Genomic DNA, 13,081 nt, shown 5'->3' on the forward strand with positions numbered 1-13,081 from the left:
AAGTAAACTGGACTTATTACTGTGGGCATGTTTTCTCAGTGAGCTCATTGGCTTTTCCAGGCCTCTGCTGCTTCTCATTGCGAGTGGTCCAGAGCGCATGTGCGCGGCCTTTCACAATCCACAAAAAGGGATCTCACGGAACACTCAGCTGTCGGGCCCGGCGTAAACCTTTAGTCGCACTTACGGCGTCACTCGGAAGAATAGCGCCAGCGCCTGACCGGCGCGCTTGTGAGACAAACGGACCCTGTTCAGTGTCCACAGGATTGTAGAGTCACTCCTCGGGTCACCGAAGAGCGGATCCAGCAAATCCAGCGCAATTTTGACACATTCCAAATTGCGTAAGCTCCATTTCCATTTTGGAAAATCAAATCGCCGCATCTGCGCGAACTGGACATATACATACCACGCAATCTCACAAAGGTCCACTTTACGCACCAGCGCTGGAGCTTATCCCAAGTGTTGTTGTTATAATTCACGGGCATCGTGAGTTAACTCCTGATAGTTTTCACATTTCTCAGAGGCTTTCTACTAAAGACTGACTCGATTCCAAGATAGAACCTTGCCAGACACTCTGCTTTTGCAGCATTGTTCGACGCGTGAGGAAGTTAGGTTATGAATTCACACCGTGTCAAGTCTCCATGTAACTTGGTAGGATGTACTAAACTTCATGCACATGAACAGATGAGTAGTCATGATTTAGCGGAGTCGCAGAAACAAATGGGTTGGCCATTTAATAATTTCAGGGACTGAGGATCTACTCACCTACATATCTGTTTCATTGCGTAGGAATAATCCAAGATGTGTGATCGATGAAAAGTCAAATTTTCATTATTTGAATAACAGTAGTGACGTACATATTAGGTAATCCGCTTTAAGTTCCACTCTTAAGTCTAGCCTAAGCCTTAGCGTTTGTTGGTTTTCGATCTCTTTTGATTTCCAATTCATCAACATCATCATCAACATCATCATCAACTTCTTCATCAATTCATTATTATAATGTCTTCACCTCATCAACATCAACATCAACCTTTGGCTTCCAATCATCATCATCATCCAACCAATATAAATACAAACTCTAGAAATGTTCAATCAAACAATTCGTTAGATCAAGATCAAGAAGGGATGCGAACTCCAACAGCTGCTATCAATTCTTCTCAACTGCTACCTACCTCAAATTCTTCAAAGAAACTATCAACTCAAAGACCTGGCCTTCCTAATGCTCATGGCAGTTACTTCAGCTCTCAATCTCAATCAGGAAACGGTCTCACAAGTCCTATCAATTCACCTAATAGTCAATATCCTCATCCGCCGCTTTCTAGTCACATTCCTATCCCCTCAGCTATTCCACCTATCAAAGCTGAACAGGATTCTACACCTTTGCCCACCTTGCCAATCGTGGTATTATGCTTTGCAATGATTTCAGAATTCTTATCAGCTTCTGTTGCTGGTCCATTCATCTTTTTCATGATTGAAGATTTTGGTGTAGGTAAAGGACCTGACGGTGGTGGTGAAGCTGCTGTTGGGTTTTGGGCTGGAATTGTTTCATCAGTCTTCTTTTTATCTCAGTTTCTTACTTCCTTACTTTGGTCAAATGTCTCAAATAAACATGGTAGAAGGATTGTGCTTTTTACTTCTCTTTTAGGAAATGCTATCACTCTACTTTTGTTTGGTTCTAGTACTTCACTTGGAATGGCTATTTGTGCACGTCTGGGTCAAGGTATCTTCAATGGTGCAATCGGGGTGGCAAGAGGTGCGGTAAGAGATATTACGGACTCTACTAACGAAGGCCGCGCGATCGCTTGGATCGGATTATGTTGGGGTATGGGTGGTATTGCAGGTCCAATCATTGGTGGTATGTTCACTTCTTTCCAGCCTATCACCATGTCTCTACCGTACTCATGCACCTATTGGTAATACTCAATCCTTCTGATCAGGTCTACTGGAACACCCCGCCGAAAATTATCCTGCCATCTTTGGGAGTGTACAATTTTTCAAAGACTACCCTTACTTCCTACCTTGCTCAGTGGCCAGCTTCATCACTTTCGCAGGAGCGTGCCTTAGTCTTTTCTTAGGCTGGGATGGCGGTTATCGCTCCAGCGCGATCAGATTGCCTGAAGGTAAATTAGAATTGGCTCATCAGCTCGACAACACCGAAGAAGAATCAAACGCGAGTGTAACAGAAGATGAAGGTATCACTCTTACCCGACCAGTCCCCGCTTCGTCCGCGACCTTCCCACTACCACAAAGCATCAAATATGCTCCAGGACAAGAACCACCACCTAGAAACCCCCTGAGCTTATCTCGTACATCTACGCGTCAATCTACCAATTTTACTCCTGGATCTGCCTATGGTTATGATCGAAGAAGTTTCTTGGGAAATCGGCGACCGACCAACTTCAGGGCTAGTCAAAATGGTATGGGTAGTATTCGGAGTGGACATGCGACTGCACAAAGAAGAGCTAGTCGCGCTATCAGTTTAGCTCGTAGTTTTGGTGGTGATACTCAATATGCACCTGATTACGATGACCTTGAACATGATCAACCGGCTCCGACTTTGAATTTTGCACAAAGGTTGGCAATCATCATCTTCTTGAGCTGCTAAGCACGATTTCCAATGGGTTAAGGCTAACGTATCACCTTCTTTTCCAGATTGTTGCTCGCCAACGAGGATGCGGTTTTTGGTCTACACGATGTTTGGCTGGCAGCGGCCACTAGCCAGGATCGTGACGATGAATTTTCTCAAGTTGACGATGACGGACCTCTTTTGGATGATTCAGTCTTTGGCGATGATGAGTCTCAATTGGATGAAGACGGCTTTGGTTATGATGATGATGGAGCGAGCGAATTTGGTTCGGTTAATGATCGAGGTCGAATGTACCTTGAACAACACCAACGACCAGATAGACTACAATCTCAATCTTCGGTCAGACCTCGTGACATCAATCAAAATTCAGTCAGACAACGTCTTGGTAGTCGAATTTCACCACGTCCTTCGATCTCAGGTTCCAACTTACTCCCTGGTAGCTTTCATGCATCTCGTTTCGGACCTGGTATGAGATCAGTCAGTATCTCCTCAGCTATGCGTCCGGCAATCTATAACAACACTGGTCTCTCGACTCCGCCCTCCAATCCCTCACCCTTCATGAGCGCTCATAACGCACAACAACAAGCATTGCGAGATCGAAGTAGTGATGGGCAGACTCCATTGTCAAACAGTGTACCACCTGGTTCGAATGCCAATAACTTGGCTGTGATCCCTGAAGGTGCTCGTCATCCAAGTGCAAATGTGGCATCAGATCCAATCTCGAAACCACAAGCGGCGGGAAGTAACAGTGTGTTTGGTCAACTCCCTCTTGCTATCATTGGACAGTATGCTATCATTGCTTTACATGGGACAACGTGTGATCAATTGTTTATGTCAGTTTTATTCGAGCTGATCTGTTTATTGCTTGAGATTTGGTTCTTTTTCTAAACGTTGTGATTCGACTTACAGGTCATTCCTTGTGACTCCAGTCAAGTCTGGTGGTCTAGGATTATCAGCCGGGCATTTCGCTGAATTAATTGCTGCAGTCAGTCTTTCCATTTCTCTCTCATGGGCGACAGGTCTATGAATGCTCTGAAGAACGGCAGTAAAAAGAACATCACTGATCGACCTTTTCTTTTCGGGGTTAAAAGATGTGTATTGCTCAGATCGTATTTCAATTCCGATTTTATCCAACAGTAGGACCACCAAGAGGAAAACTTACCCATTTATCGATGTTAAGATTAGGAATGTGCTTATATATTCCAGTCTATTTACTCTTACCTGAACTTAGAGCGCTACTCAGAGAAACTCATAATGGTTTAGTCATGTTTGGAATGATTTTGTTATCTGCATTCCGTTGGTTGGCAAATGTGTGTGCCTACACTTCGGTAATGGTCATGAGTTGAGTCATGTTTTCTAATAAGATTGAGAGAGAGGTTTTACCATGGAGACTGATGAATATTTATTTATGATAGTTAACGCTCAGACACCTGTCCATTTGTTGCCATTGGCAAATGGTTTGGCTCAAAGTGCAGTTAGTGGTTCAAGATTCATTGGACCTATCTTTGGTGGTTTGGTATGCGGAATTCTTTTTGATAAGATGCAAGAGAGAGATGAACTTATCGTATGATTGCTTTTTTTGTTAATCTAGGTTTGGTCGTTTTCAATCACTCCTAGTCCTGACGCTAGACCTTATCCTTTTAATAATGCACTTGGATTCTTTGTGATTGCTATCATTTGTTTTACAGGTTAGTGTTTTCTATTCTTTCCATTCTGTGAGTGAAAACCCCTGAGTATTGATTTTTTTGGGTCTGTTGCCATCTTTTTAGGATTGATGTTATCATTCAGACTTAAATAATTCCCTAACATCATGTCGAAGAACATCATAAAGTTCTGGAAAGGATTCTTTTCGAGTTTCAATAAGGGTTTTTCTTAGTTCAATGATAATATATTGTACTTCTTCTGATTCTAGTTCTTGGGCAGTACAAATTGAGTTTTCTACATTAGATTTCATTTTTGAATTGTTGCTCTCTTTTCAATCAATTTTCAAGTTTGGACTTAAGCATATTAGATGGTCTTGATTTTTCAGTAATAGTCAATCTTCTAATCATGTTTCAAGTGGGTTTCCTCACCCACTTTTCTTCAATCAAACAGTTTATATGAAAGAGTTAATCAACTAATTCAAAGTCTCTATTTAATTCTTTTTTTTTTCCTTGAAGTGTTTTGTGTGTGTTTTCCCAAAATATTTTGTTGCCTTTGTCTTTTTGAAGAGATCAAGAAAGTGTTTTTTCTTTGGTTTTGTATAGTTCATAAGTCTTTTCTTTGTTTTAGGTTTGTATGATTTGATTGTATTGATTTCATAATTTCATGTTTCTTTTTGTGACGAGCTGACTTGGCCAAAAATAGCTCAGTGGTTTAATTCTATCAACAGCTGAATCTCTGAGTAAAAATATATGGCAACCATTCCGGACGCGCCCTAGTGTTTCAGTGCAGCATGTTCCACAAACACCTACGCAATCTGAAATTACCACACCAGGAACTTGCCTTCATGGGTGAAGGTCCAAGCAACTGTTCTAGAAGCTATCTACATAAGAGTCAGTGGTAGAGATGCAAGATGACTTAACCATGTCCCAATGTGAGGATAACTCTCTTCCAAGGTGGCCATGAGAACAGACGTATAAGTTACATAGTCCCAATGCGAGGAAGCTTTCGCCGAAAGGCCTGTTAGGTAACGCCTGTCAACAAAGCTCCACGCATTGATCCGGCGACAGAGCGGGATTTTGTTGAAGTTAGGTAAGCTGTGAATTTGGACGAAGCGGAAAGCTGTCACTCGCACGAGTGAAGCAGCTCCTGGATTGCAGGACCCTTTGAATATTCTGAAAATTCCTGGACAGGTTTCCAGAACCATCTGAGGCCGATGAAGTTTATGTACACCAGGGGGTAATGGTCCTCGGCCTCGGCCGGTTCCAGTTTCGTTCCCAAAGTTTTGGTGAATAGAACCGCTCAGGAACCGCTGGAACCGGTGTCGCCGATGCCGTTTCGGACACTGTTCCGCGAACCGTTCAGGAACGAGCCGCATGTCAGCCACCGTTTGAGAACGTTGGCTGATGCGGTTGTGAAGTGGTTTCTTCGACACCGGCTGAAATCGGTGTCGAACTGAACAGTAACCGTGTGGAAACGGTCACCGCGGGGCAAAGGCGGTCTCCCCTGTTGGGCAAGACTGAGGTAACTTGCAAAAAATTCTCTGCATCAGCAATGACTGTCGCACCGGCTGGACCAAGACCATTGTTTGCAAGTCTGAGCTCTTCTAAAGGTAAATGGGAAGAAAGAAAAGGGACCATAGAGTCTACACATCTACCACCGAATGCGTTGTAGAAAGATCAATGATAGTAAGGTTGTTGAGGTTGAAAGGTGAATTGCAAAGTGAGGATAAAGCTTGTGGGATTTCTGGTATAAATCGACCGGAGAAGGTGTAGTTATGGTTGCTATAAACCATCTGGGTGGTTATGCCCCTGATTTTAGTGTTTTTTTGGCCACAGGCAGGGGTTCGAGTCCCCGGGGTCAACACCCGACTCGCAGCGCAGACTGCGAGGCACAGCCTGCGCCTGCGCTGTGGCACAGCGCTGGGGTTTTTGAAAATATGGCGACTGCGCCTTTTCACAGCGCAGGGGCTTTTCGACTTTTCGCCACTGCGCCTTTTTGCAGCGCAGTGGATGTGTCACTTCTCCAATGGAAAATTGAAAAAATGGGCTTTCCATCCGCCAGAAAAACAATTTTTTTGCCCACTGCGCTGCGCTGGACTTACCTGCGCTGGAGCGCACCGCAGGGGCCTCAAAGATTTTGGGTCACTGCGCCCTAGCGCAGCGCAGTGGGTTTTGGAATTTTCGATTTTTTTGGCGCAGCGCAGTTTCGCGCATTCTGCGCTGTACTGCGCTGACGTCGGGTGTTGCCGGGGTTCTGTTCTTTTGTTGGTGTGTACCTCGAATACGTTCCTGGAACGGCATGAGCAACCGGAGCCAGCGGTTCCTCCGGTTTCTCACAGAACGCTCCAGGAACCCCTGGTCACGGTTCCACCCACCGTGACCAGAGGTCACAAAGGCGGTTTCCTTCCACCGCATCGTGCGGTAGTGGGAACCGCCTTTGTGACCGAAACGCTGAAAACGTCTCAGAAAGGTTTCGACTAAATTAAAAGTCTGAGGTTTCTGAGCGGCTCCAAAAACGGTTATCGCGCGGTGCGATTTACCCCCTGGTGTACCTCTTGGTGTGATTTTGAATCAACTTTGCAATATATATTCAGTATATATTGTCGATTGCACAAAGCTTGCCAAGGCTTCAGCGCCAATTTGCTGGATTTTTGCGGGAAAACATGTTTCGAATTGGACAAGTTCTTTCGAAATTGACAGTAGGTTTATGGAATTGATGCACGCCTCTCTCGACTGCTTGTTCAAATTCTTTCACTTCACATACAAGAGGCCGGATCTCCACGTTTGCCTGAACCCACATCAACTCCACTCCACTCTACTCTTTTCTGTTTATTTCACGCAGATTACTCTCGCCATTGGAGTACACAGCTTAGGCGCGTCTTCTTGAACTAGGTGTGAGGAATCATTTGACCGAATTCAGGTGAGATGATACAAGCATCAAGACTTCGTGAGTGTTGCATGTGCTGATTGAGGTTAAGTTGATTGAGAACTCGGAAGCCGAATATCTATCAGATCAATATGAACTTGCGTTCTTTGATCTTCGGGTTCCTTTTGTTTGCACTAATCGTCATAGGGAAGAGGGCAAGAATCGTCTCGGGAGCGATTAGGAATGATGACGCTGGAAACCAAATACAAGCCCATGGGGGATCCCTTTTACAGGTACGTGAAAAGCCTTAGCAGTGATCAGTCACAAAGCTGATATTCCTTTTTTGATTCCACAGCTGGGAAACGAATGGTATTGGTTTGGTGAGGACAAGGGGAAAGGGAACACGTTCAATGGCTTCAGTTGCGTTGTCCTTCTTCTATTTCAAAAGACCCAATGGAGTGCTGATGCGGATCGGATGATCTTTAGGCTGTTATAGGTCCAACGACCTTGCTAGCTGGACGAGGCTACCAAACGTGTTGAGTATTAAGGCTGGCACCCCATTGAATGGGGATATGGTGGGTGAAAGACCCCGAGTTATCTTTAATCAGGCCACCAACAAGTTTGTGATGTACTTTCACTATGATGTAAGCCTTTTGAGATATACAATGTCCCTTGCATAGTTTATGCTTACCAGTGTGCCACTGATACCATGACGGTTTATGTAGGACCCACAGTACGTCTATAACTCATACCCCGATGATGTATGTCCAACTAGATGTCCCCTGACAAACTTTTGCATCTTTAATCTTAAAGTTACCGACTGGGGCAAATTGGTATCGCGACAAGTAATGAGGCAAGTTTCTATCCATCAATCGACGAACATCACTATAGGTTGCAAAGACTGATTTTGAACCTTGCAATCTTATCGACCAATCTTGATGGGCTTCCCTGCGACCAGGTCGGTTCAGGCTGGAAGTTTGATAGAGCAATTTCACCCCTCAATTCACAGAGCCGAGATCTTTCCTTGTTCCAAGATGATGATGGAACAGCTTATGTGACCTTTGCCTCTGGTAAGCCTACTCGATCTTCTTCTCTTTACCAAAAGGCACTCGCGCTTTCAAAATGACTGATTGACGGCGGGTAACTCGGTTTCAGATAGCAATGCGAATTTGAAGCTAGCTCGTCTCAGTAAAGATTATGTGAGTGCTTTCTGAAATCTTCATTGGGCAAGTCCGAAGGGTTGTTGATTGGAACATTGTGATTCAGATGGATGTTGAGGAGCTAGTTTATGTATGGAAGCAGGTGTTCTGGGAAGCAACCGGTATGATCAAGGAAGCAGGAGTTTATCACATGATGTTTTCACTCCAGGTGATTACCCTTCTAGCATCATGATACATATTAACTTTGAAACTGACGGCAACTCTGAGTGGGGTTTTACGGACGTCCTCAAGAAAGGTTGGTCCGCAAACGCGAACAAAGTTACAAAGGCGAGCAATTTGGCTGGTCCCTGGTCAGATGCGGTCGACATTGCAGACCCCAAGCTAAACACGTATTCATCACAAAACACATATGAGCTTACTGTCACTGGCACTCAGGCCACGACTCATATCTGTAAGTCAGGTCCCAGCCATTATTGCCGAGTAAATCTGTCTATGAAATGACATTTACCATGCGCTCTTTCGTAACACAATCAGTCATCGGGGATCGTTGGGTAACAGACGGACTCGGAAACTCAAAGTATATCTGGCAACCCTTGACGATGCGGGATGGTGACTTTCACATCGACTGGCACGACGTCTGGGAGATCGACGTTCAAACAGGTAAAAAGAATTCTTCCCGCATCCTTTGTGAAGGATATGTCTATCACACTGCGAAGATAATGCATTTTTCCCAGGTGAAAAACAATTGAATTTTATCTGAAAATAATTAAAAAATCCAATAGTTTTTCACTTTGATAATATGCTGTGAAAAATTGTTGATTGTCTCAAGATGTGAAAAATAACGCATAGGCAGGACAATCAAGACCACACCAAACCCCAGTTCATTCCTAGAAGTGTTTCTCAATCTGTAAAAACTCAACTCTTACAGGCGTGCAGCCAATATCCCTCATCACAGACTTCAGATGAGACCCTCTCTGTAACTCTATTTGAGTGTCACAATCAAGTTCAAAATCTTCAGTGAATTCATTTTCAAAATTTTGACTGTTCTCCATTCCATTACAACATATAATGACTCGGAGACAAAAAAAGATCAAGAATATGTGGATCTCTATAACATGACACTGTCTTCGTCCACAGTGACGTGGGTAAGTACGGTTTAAATATGAGTGTACAAGCAAGAGAGAGGGATGTATGTAGAAAAACCTGTTCAAAAGACGTAGATTAGTCTTAATCAAAGTCAATATCAGAGACATATCACAACATACCTTTGATGACTTTGCTGAGTTCATCGGTCCAATGATACCAAGGCGATAGTTTTCATGTTCAGTTGGTGAGTTATTTCGCGAGATCCGTAAGTCATCCAAGCACAGTGGGCTACAATCTCGTCGATATGCATAAGGACGGGCGGTTGTTCAATATCGAGACGTAAGTAAGCCTGCATATCCGGCTTTCCCAGGGTTCGAAACGGGTTTGGTTTTGTGATAGGAGCCTGAGGGAAGACTCGAATGGAGACCCAGGTGTCGGAAACTGGAGGCTCTCCTACCATTGGAACTCGTCGATGATGGAATATCGAGAGTATCTGACCAAATGATACCGTGTTGTCTTGGACCGATCGGGTCTGGACAACGCTGTTGTCTGGATTGTCAGATAAAGTAGAGTATATGACCCCTTCACGCTTGATACGGGGCACAAATGTTGCAGTTGAAACCACGGGTGAATATTCGGATGCGTCTTCTTCCGACATAAGACACCATCTTGTTGATGGTATCCAATTGCGATGATTGAACTTGCGTATGTTGAGCCGATGGACTAATTGTTGAAAAAGTTCATCTTCGATCAGAGAGCGTGGGTCGGGTTGGGGGATGGTCTGGGCTACGAAAGGTTCCGGTTCAATAATTGACAATAGCTGTGATCGATAAGGGTTGACCGCTTCTGGAAGTCTTCCATCTCTTAGTAGAGAGGAGAGATTTCCGGCGCGACAAAATGTTTTCAGAAATGTAATTTCAAGCTGGCCTGCAACAAAAAGGGAACTGATCAGTCGCTAAAATCTAGCACAATAGCCATAGTATGGTAATACTTACCAAGGTGGTTGTTGTGATTAGCCTGTAGGATCCGCCCCATCAGACGCTCGAAGGGAAAAGACCACCAAGCTCTGACCGGGCCGAATTTTTCGAGACAGTCAGCGAGGTGGAAAGCCATATGGTGGTTTGGCGCGGGTTTACAGTGCGGAAAAAGGGACAGAGCTCCTTCCATGTAAGAGTGAATGTGTTTTCGATAACGCGAGATGCGTTGTGTCGTCATCGTGCGCTTGAGAGCAAGATTTACCAAGGAAACTAGATTAGCAAAGTTTTGCAGGAGAGAAAGGTGACCTTGATCACCATCACTCCAGATGGGGATAAGGATTAACGGAAGTTGAGCGGTGAAAAGATTTCGCCACTCATCCGCCTTGAGTTTGCCATAACTCTTCTTGCCCAATTTCGGGCAGGGGCGTTCAATCCACGTCGGAAGATGAACTCGAGGGAGTAATGCATTGATTCTTTCGAGCATTACACAATCAAATACAATAGAATCTTCATGTGGTTCGACCCACACACCCTCCCAACCTTGACTTTCGAAATCTGGATCCATGAACGAATTGTCCGTACTGCAGGCAAGGTCTTCTAGACGAGGTCGAGGAGCAGATGGGTGTGTAGATGTTGACGGATCATCAGACTCCGAAAAATTATCTTGAGGCTCTTCGAAGTCTCCGGCTGCCATGTCTCGCAGGAGATCTTGCAGTTCGGGGACGGTTGTTGGCCTTGGCTCGGGTTCATCGACCTCGTCGTCTTGCATGGCCCAAAATCGCCGGCAGTGCCAATTTAGTAAGCCGAGCAGTAAGTTATGCATCGAATCGACCACCTGACATTCGATTAAATCCCAATATTCGAGTTCAAGCAGAACCGAATAACGCACGCCATGTTTGTCAAAGATCTTCTTACGCTGTGTAGGATCAGTGGAGTTCTTGGAAGCATAGGCGTGTTTCTTGTGCTCAGCAAAATTTCGACAACGCCAAGTGCCTTGATCTATATTGCCGATCTCGGAAAGCAGAAGGCCACAAAATGAACAAAAATTTTTCGACGTTACACTTGCTAGGCCAAGGGTGCGACGAATAGCTGGAAGATCTGCGATGAAAAGGAGAAGCGCGCCTCGAATCAAACGACCTTGGGGATGCGACGGCGTCTCAGATAGAAATAGACCGTCCGACCAAAGTTTTTTAAGTTGCATAACTACAGGAGACAGTATCCAATTCGTCTGCTCAAGAGCAGGTTCGTGGGGGCCGGGGGCGATTCCGACAATGAAGATGTTTTCCGGAAGATATCGATATTGGAAGGGAAGTGTCAAACAGATAAGAACAACAAAAGTGATCGAAACTTTACGCCCACTTTGTTTGTTGCCGTACGGGTTGATACCGTCAACAAACATGGCAAACGCGAGATTACCACTTTGAGCAGTAAATTGTGACCCATCAGGACCTTTGAATTTTTTCCACGCAAGCGATTGATGAATATCACCGATCTCTTGTTCAGATGAATATGGTTTTTTAGATTCAGCAAGAGATTTGTCGAGAATCTCTTCAACATTTGGACGACAGATAAAGCGTGCAATCCACGCCTCAAGGTCCTGGAATCCCGTTTGTCGGCTGGGACGATGGGCCTTGAAGAGAGGCGTTGAGCAAGTCGTGATGTTTTGGTCCATATGAGCATCTGAGTTCTCGAAGGGCGGTGGAAGAAAAGCGTATTGAAATAATCCAGGTACAGTATTCAAAGGGAAATTACACATTTTAGGAGTGTGGTCGAGTCGAAACAAAGCAAAACATGATGGGCATGTGTTGAGAATAGTAATGCAAGGATCGAGGTTGAGCTTAGAAAACACCGTGTGAATATTGGATGGGATTTCGTCTACGTCCTTCTGTTGAGTATACATCAATTTCGAGTGTGCTTGAGTAGTCGTGGATCCAGATTCTTTTATCAACTTGACATAATGACGTTGCGTCTTCAGAGCCCAAGTAGTCGCGATTACCGACAAATTTGAAAAGACCGCAAGAGACGCAGTGAATAGTAGGGGAAATAGCATAACTGGATCGGTGTTGGACACTTTGTCTTCCAAATTCGAAGCTGAAAACAAATGAGGGTCAGTGTGGTGATCACGGTCTTTGCTAATCTACAAATAAACAACTCACACGTATCAAAAATATCATGGTGTCGAGTATCAGCTGGATATCCTTGGAATGGGCGATTACTAGGGCCAGCTTCGGTGCGGAAGCTCTCGGAAGGGGCTCGGTGAGAAGTCTCAGGTCCATGACGACGCTGAGAACGCGTACCTCGAGAGAAGTTGTTGGCTGGATCTTCAAATTGGCGAGTAGAACGAGAGGAGTTGGGGATTTGGCTATCCGGTCTGGAAGCATGAGCAGGGGAGGCCTCCGTTGGTATATGACCTTGCGTGGCTGACGACAGATTTTCCGACGTCATAGACAGGTCACGAAGCTGATCTGAAAGCTGATGAGCCTTGAAAGTACAGTGATTGACTCGATTGCCTTTTTGATTTTGCCCATTGGGGTCGATATATTGCCGCTGTCCACATCCATAAGTGTCGCATCGGCAGACAGCGAGCCGGTAAGCGCCACGTGGAGGCATCGGCGATTTAGATCTATATGTATGGAGTTGTGAGGTGAAGTTCGGGGAGCCTGGAAAGATGTATGAAAGATTTAAAGTCAGGAAACAAGAAAGTAATTTGTTTGAACTGAAGGATCGAGAGTAATTTGGCTGAGCGGAAGGTGATTTTATAGCTG

General features: G+C 44.7%; 3 protein-coding genes across 3 annotated transcripts; 2 read left to right on the forward strand and 1 right to left on the reverse strand.

Moving 5' to 3' along the window:
• Window positions 1-1,122: 1,122 nt before the first annotated feature.
• Window positions 1,123-4,982, forward strand: MELLADRAFT_76592 (uncharacterized protein; the record flags this gene model as incomplete). Its single annotated transcript, XM_007404445.1, has 8 exons — window positions 1,123-1,852; window positions 1,935-2,571; window positions 2,650-3,417; window positions 3,494-3,569; window positions 3,676-3,925; window positions 4,000-4,100; window positions 4,176-4,272; window positions 4,354-4,982. 8 exons carry the CDS (start codon window positions 1,123-1,125, stop codon window positions 4,380-4,382), a joined length of 2,688 nt encoding a protein of 895 aa, XP_007404507.1.
• Window positions 4,983-7,152: 2,170 nt separating this feature from the next.
• Window positions 7,153-9,164, forward strand: MELLADRAFT_102101 (family 43 glycoside hydrolase; the record flags this gene model as incomplete). Its single annotated transcript, XM_007404446.1, has 10 exons — window positions 7,153-7,174; window positions 7,301-7,386; window positions 7,449-7,473; window positions 7,580-7,737; window positions 7,819-7,938; window positions 8,052-8,163; window positions 8,249-8,292; window positions 8,360-8,461; window positions 8,545-8,704; window positions 9,103-9,164. The coding sequence occupies 10 exons, from the start codon at window positions 7,153-7,155 to the stop codon at window positions 9,162-9,164; spliced, it is 891 nt and encodes a 296-aa protein (XP_007404508.1).
• A 501-nt stretch (window positions 9,165-9,665) lies between these two features.
• On the reverse strand, window positions 9,666-12,926 carry MELLADRAFT_102102 (uncharacterized protein; the record flags this gene model as incomplete). Its single annotated transcript, XM_007404478.1, has 5 exons — window positions 9,666-9,742; window positions 9,838-10,266; window positions 10,848-11,078; window positions 12,108-12,407; window positions 12,473-12,926. The coding sequence occupies 5 exons, from the start codon at window positions 12,924-12,926 to the stop codon at window positions 9,666-9,668; spliced, it is 1,491 nt and encodes a 496-aa protein (XP_007404540.1).
• Window positions 12,927-13,081: the final 155 nt, after the last annotated feature.

Source organism: Melampsora larici-populina (assembly GCF_000204055.1).
Source record: "Melampsora larici-populina 98AG31 unplaced genomic scaffold MELLAscaffold_2, whole genome shotgun sequence".
NCBI lineage: Eukaryota > Fungi > Basidiomycota > Pucciniomycetes > Pucciniales > Melampsoraceae > Melampsora > Melampsora laricis-populina.